The sequence below is a fragment of the Magallana gigas genome, chromosome 7 (genome assembly GCF_963853765.1).
Source record: "Magallana gigas chromosome 7, xbMagGiga1.1, whole genome shotgun sequence".
Taxonomy (NCBI): Eukaryota; Metazoa; Mollusca; class Bivalvia; order Ostreida; family Ostreidae; genus Magallana; species Magallana gigas.
Window position 1 is genome coordinate 16,524,386 of NC_088859.1, and position 6,427 is coordinate 16,530,812.

The window sequence follows — 6,427 nt, forward strand, 5'->3', positions numbered from 1 at the left end:
GAGAGAGAGAGAGACACACACACACACACACACACACACATACACACACATTATATTAGTATTATAAAATGATGTGCTATCAGAACATTGACATTTGTGTTAATGTGGTTGCGCCTTGTTTACGGCAATTGTCATGACCTGATTTCTATAATCTGCATCAGTTGACATCATATAAACAACATGTTTATCTAACTGTATTCAGGTCATTCTTGGATATTTTGAAGTAATTAGTAATAAAACGTTTTTAACAGAATAACAGATATATTCAAAATTAAAACAATTAAATGCCTGTTGAGCATTTGTAAATTGAATACTTGCGCGGATCTAGAAGGTAGGAGGGGGTAGGGGGGTCCGCCCCCCCCCCCTGTAAAATTCAAATTTCTTTAAATTTCATAATAAAATTACCCCAAAAAAATGCCTCGGACCCCCCCTTCCCCGTAAACTCAAATAACCGTTGGACCACCCCCCCCCCCCTCCGCCGGAAAAAATTTTCTAGATCCGCGCATGGCATTGGACACATTTTGCGCGATGTACTGTAAAATTGTACGAGCTGCACGTTTATACGTGTTATTTTAAATTAAATGTCTACTTCTTGATTTGGTCGGATATGTATATGTATTAAGGAGTAAAATGTCAAAATCTTTTATTTAATAACAGTTTATCCTAACATTTTTTCTTATCATTAACATATGATGTGATAATTTTTAATTTATTTAATTGAGTATTTGGAGCTGTGATAAAGTTCATATTTTCATTTTTTAATTTACTCAAAACATTAATTGTGTTACATGAGCTACATAAAAAAAATATATCAATGTGTACTAGAGGATATACCGGTACAATGAAGTAACGCACGGTGTACATGTATGTAAAAATATAGAGCAGCGCTTTTGAAATCGGAGGTCTGTTTACTAGAGCATGAACACGCCTCAGCTGGTCGCAGGTGACCCGAAAGAGCGGTCATTACACGTAACGATGTAAATAAATAGAAAGATCTGGGTTAGTAAAATGTTTCAAAAAATCTGACGCTACACGAGCGTAAAGAATAAATTCTGCTGAAGATAAACAGGTTTTAAATTCTAAATATTCACCACCCCTCACGTGAATAACATCTGACAGGTTTGTAGAGCTGATATAAATAGTACACATGGTTCACGATCATCATTCAATGTAAATCAACATGAGCGAGTTTGACCCTTTAATTAACCATGGCGCTCGGGAGTCGTTCTACCACAAGACCATCCGTCCATCGTTGGCCGAGTTTATTGGAACCACCGTCTTCGTGTTCGTTGGCTGCATGGCGGTCCAAACCAATGATGTGGGATCTATAGCCCTAGCTCACGGCCTGGCCATAGCGCTCCTTGTCACGGGTCTTGGAAAAATCAGGTAAGTACTTACTCTAGCCGCGCGGATCTAAGAAGGAGGGGGCGTATAGGATATCTGCACTAACAATAAATACAACGTGTATTTAAAGTAAAACTAGACTAAATAAAATATCAATGTATAATTTAAGCAGATTTTTGATATTTGATTTAAGAACTATTTGTGATTTTGGTAATGTTTAAATGAAAATAGTATAGAAAATTGCAAAAAATTAATATGCGGTCAACCAGAATATTATCAGATTATATTTTCAACCGAAATGTTTGTTATTTAGTTTATCTTAATTACAAGAAAGAGAGAGAGAGACAGCCAGAGAAAGAGAGGATACTTTTAAGATTTTCAGTACAATCCATTTAAAAAATCGTATTTCATTTGATACCAATTATTCTCTTTAAATATATATTTTATATAATTTTTCAGTGGTGGCCACTTTAATCCTGCTGTTACCCTTGGTGTAACGATTTCTGGGGGTAATCCCATTGTGGTCAGCATTTTTTATTTCCTGGCTCAGATGCTTGGTGGAATGGTTGGCGCCGCCTTTGCTCTCGTATGTATTATAGTATTTTAGTAAAGTGGACGTTTGTAGAGCTATTGTTTGTATAGTTGTTTAATGGTGTAGGTACAATAAAGTACAGAACAGAATATTTATTTCTTATCTAAATACCAAAGTGCAAACCCAAACCATACAATATATTCTATATAAAAAAGTTCACCGGGATATGAACTTGGTTTGTATGTGATAAATTTTTTAAATCTTCTGAGAATATATGAACACGTGACCAACTAAGTTCATGTCCCACAGACCTTTTAAGTTGCTGTTTTTTTCTTAATTGTAAAACTTTTGGGTTTCATGTATTGGCATTTTAACATCTAAATATCAACCATACTAGACCTATATATAGTAAAGTCTAGTACACTAAACATTTTTTGTCTTAACTATTTCTTAAAATTATATATAGAAATTTTTATGTTGAATGAAATAACAATTGGCTATTTCTATCAAAATGGGTGATATTTCACAGATTTAGAATGAAATATGATTACAATCACAAATCTGGCGTTACATACACATTACTGCTTAATTTACATGTTCCCAAAATCTCTCAATTAACAATTCTATTGTAACATTGATGAACTATCAATTATCTTTTTTGTCATTTTTATTCTCATTGCAATTAGCTTTTATTTTTATCACAAATGCTCATGCAGTTGATGATATTGCAATTGATTAGTTGACTTTGCCGATGAAAAATTACAAAAAGAGATTAAACACTCATAAAATGAATGAACGAGGAATGCTGAAATATTGAAATATTGTTTAATAGAAGAGCCAATGTAAGAATTTTATGACTGTATTACCGAATACAGGCATTCGCTTGTACACTCTAGAGCCAATGCATGCATTGAAATACTCTCAAGAGCCAATGCAGGCATTGACCTACTCTCTCTCTCTCTCTCTCTCTCTCTCTCTCTCTCTCTCTCTCTCTCTCTCTCTCTCTCTCTCTCTCTCTCTCTCTGAAGAGCCAATGCAGGCATTGGGCGACTCCTAGAAGAGCCAATGCAGGCATTGAGCGACTTTCTTTAGAGTTAATGCATGCATTGAAGGACTCTCTCTAGAGTTAATGGGGGTATCAGTGATTAAATCAGTTCATAGCTTTTTCAACACGGACTTTGCGTCAGATACTACTGTCAGTACTTTGATTTTACTAGGCCGTGCTACCTGAATCAGTGTATAAGGATATAAAGGGAGGGGCACACACGCTGGGAGATGGTGTTTATCCAGGCTGGTCCATACTTGCCGAGGGCGTACTGACGTTCTTGCTTGTATTTACTGTTCTTATGACGGCTGTGGACGAAGAAAAAAGTAGCCTGGCTCCACTGGCTATTGGCTTTGCTGTTGCTGTCGACATCATTGCTGGGTAAGATAGCACCAAGACAAAATGGAGAAAGTCGTTGCCCTTTTGCTGTGCTCGCGTTTAACTTATTCAGTGTTGAAGTGTTATCACGTGATTTGTGCAAAGTTACGACAAATGCAATTTACGTTTTTTAAGATATGAAAAATATAATTACAAATTCACCATCAGCTATAACATAAAAGGTACGGCATTTGTATTTAAGTCTTTTACAAGTTTTTGCTTATAACGTCTGAATTTTAACAATTTTCTGCAATTATAACTCTTTTTGTGTTTCGTTTGACTGATTTAAAAATCTAATCGTTTCTATACACGACAGTGCCAAGACAACCGGTGCATCGATGAACCCCGCCAGAAGTTTCGGCCCCGCTGTAGCATACTCCAAATACGGTGACGTTTGGAAACACCATTACGTGTACTGGGTGGGCCCCACCGCGGGTGCCATCGCTGCGGCTGTGATTTATAGGTAAACAAGAAACCGTCCATTTAAAAAGGGACAGCAATACGTGCACCATATGTATATGTTTCTAACGGAAACATGAAAACCTTAAAATTATCAAAAATTCCACCGAATCTAGCTCCCTGCTTTTATAAAAACACATCTACAGGCGAGACTTCTATTAAAATTGCAAACATACTATGATGCATATTATGGTAGCAAACCTTTAACCATTAAATTTGTACACCGTATCACGTATAGCACTAACCTTTTACCTCAGAATTAAACATAATAATGCACTATATCAATGAAGATTGCATGTATAGTATCAGGCATTCGGCGAACTCACTATTTGCACACACATTACTGTAGTACGTTTCGCACTACTTGTTAACTATGCAGCTTCTCTAAATGGATTTCATATTTTGATGCATTTCTCTTGAAATGTAAACTTTTATACAGTTAAATCATTTTCAGCCATGTATTATATACAGCCGGTTTAAGTAAATTTGTGGCCGATGATCCTATCAATACAAAATATTAATAGAAATTGCACTTCAATGAACAGTTAATTTCGTGGATCAACTTAATAACGAAATCCACAAAAATTGGTAGTCAACGAATATTGATGAAACCATAGTATAAACTAAACCTTTATTAAGAATCATGTCATTTCTTGTGTATTTAATACTAATTTCACAAGTGTTTAGTACTACCTTAAGCCCCCTCACCATTAGAAAAAAAAAACAGATATAAAGGTATTGTTTCTGTATAATATTTTATCTTATTTTTTATGTGTTCATACCTGACTGTGTAATTTTTATTTGTATTTTAGGCTCCTTTTTGCATCAGGAAACAGAAGATTCTACGCAGAACGTTAGCTGGTTCTACAGTGCGAAGTGATCTTGATATTAGTTCTTTCCATTTTTTTCCAATCTATACATGTATATGTTTTTGAGCAATGTTCTGTTTGTCATGCTTTACACTTGTTTGTCGTAATAAAAAAAACTCAACTTAAATAACTTTGTCATTTTATATTAGAGAGATAGTGGGGTTTTTTTTCTTCACATCTTCAAATAATTATTAATGATAAATTGAGTGTTTTGCGAAGAATATATATTATTTCTTTTAAAAGCACACTTTGCGAAATGGTACTATCTATATAAAGCTATCTGAAATATAAAGGAATTAAGAGGGCCCAATGGTCGTGGCAAGTTTTAGGCTGTATATTGATTTCCTTTAAAAGGAGAGCTCTATATAAAAAAGAAGGAAAATAACCAAGCACAAAGGGTTAAATATATGGATATCTTTCTCTACTAAATAATGATTTATAGTCAAACAAATCGTATCTCAAAATTTTAGGAAGATCTGATGGTTAATATCTGGGCCATCCAGCCTCCTTAAGGTTCTCCGATCCTCAGCCTCAAAGGATTTTTTTCATCATAAAAATGTTATTTATCCTTCAAACTTTAGAAATGAAATTAAAAAAAAATTGTTGATGGTGTCCATGCATTTTACGAACTTATTGCAACTTTACCCCCGAGTAGTAGGTTTCCTTGGAGCTATTAAGCCAAGCAGATCGTTGATTGGGTTATCGTTATATTAACACTTCAAGACTAATTAAAATTGTGTATATTAAAGGCAGATTTATGGTACGAATTAAAAAAAAAAACTTATAATTTAGAGTTATCGAACATTGCTGAGGATCGGAGATCGTTAACGTAGATCTGATGGTTAATTTGTAGACCATCCAGCCTCCTTAAATGTCTGTATTGGATCACATAGCTGGGGCAAAATGTATAAACAAGTCAGGTTTTTACAACTAACAGGGTCTTTACCATTAATAAAAATAAAACAAGAAATTCGATCAAAACTTGCTTATGAAAATTTTTTTTTAATAGAAAGAATTTAGGTACATGTACATGCATGATACAGTTGTTGCAAACCATCTTGGAAATACGGAAGAGACAAAATGAAGGTACAATATCAAGAACTACATATTGTGAAGTATGTGTAATTTTTTGTAACACCATAAGATCAAAATTTATTTTGAAATTAATGTAACTTAATCTATAAAAATACTTCTTTCTTGTCATTTATTTGTTTTTGTTGTATCTATCTATGCATCGATTAGTTAACTTACAAAATTAATAATCAGTTCAAGTAATAAAACGTCTTATCTTTACCCATTCATCTAAGATAAGGTTAAATACTTGTCATTATACACTGTAGCTTTGAATATAGGAACTACATGTCCAAAGTTTATCTTTACATTTATCGCAGACCCTTTTTGTTGAAGTGTACTGTTATACGCAAATTCGCGTATGTGTTCAAGTAGATCGATGAATACGTGCATTTATTGTTTTCCTTCAAAAAGTAAGGAAAAAGTATGAACAATTGACCTCGACATTGCATTTGTAAAGCAATTTCCTTCTTTTCAAAATTGCTTATATTAACATTCACTTTCCTTCCTCCTAAGTATTAAATTGCATTGATTGATTTGAGTGATATTTTCGGCTGTTCCAATCGCTCTTCTGTTAATGGTGCATTACTCGTAGAATAAATCAGATCGTAAATATAGGCATTGAATCATTAATTTTTGAAAGATGGATTTCCATGAATGCAACGGTGGGTGCAACCAAATTTTCAATTGCATGCACACACCAGTTATGAAACCACATCTTCCAAAAAA

The 6,427-nt window shown here is 34.1% G+C and overlaps 1 protein-coding gene across 1 annotated transcript; it reads left to right on the forward strand.

Moving 5' to 3' along the window:
• Positions 1-961: 961 nt before the first annotated feature.
• Positions 962-4,724, forward strand: LOC105334791 (aquaporin-8). Its single transcript, XM_011438363.3, has 5 exons — positions 962-1,386; positions 1,804-1,930; positions 3,094-3,302; positions 3,616-3,762; positions 4,571-4,724. The coding sequence occupies exons 1-5, from the start codon at positions 1,181-1,183 to the stop codon at positions 4,614-4,616; spliced, it is 735 nt and encodes a 244-aa protein (XP_011436665.3). The 5' UTR covers positions 962-1,180; the 3' UTR covers positions 4,617-4,724.
• The last annotated feature ends 1,703 nt before the right edge of the window (positions 4,725-6,427 follow it).

Bases quoted from the DNA above. Each gene is read 5' to 3' on its own strand.
- LOC105334791 (XM_011438363.3), top strand. From the start codon at position 1,181: ATGAGCGAGTTTGACCCTTTAATTAACCATGGCGCTCGGGAGTCGTTC. The intron at 1,387-1,803 runs GTAAGTACTTAC...ATAATTTTTCAG, and splicing joins ACGGGTCTTGGAAAAATCAG to TGGTGGCCACTTTAATCCTG. The intron at 1,931-3,093 runs GTATGTATTATA...TGATTTTACTAG, and splicing joins TTGGCGCCGCCTTTGCTCTC to GCCGTGCTACCTGAATCAGT.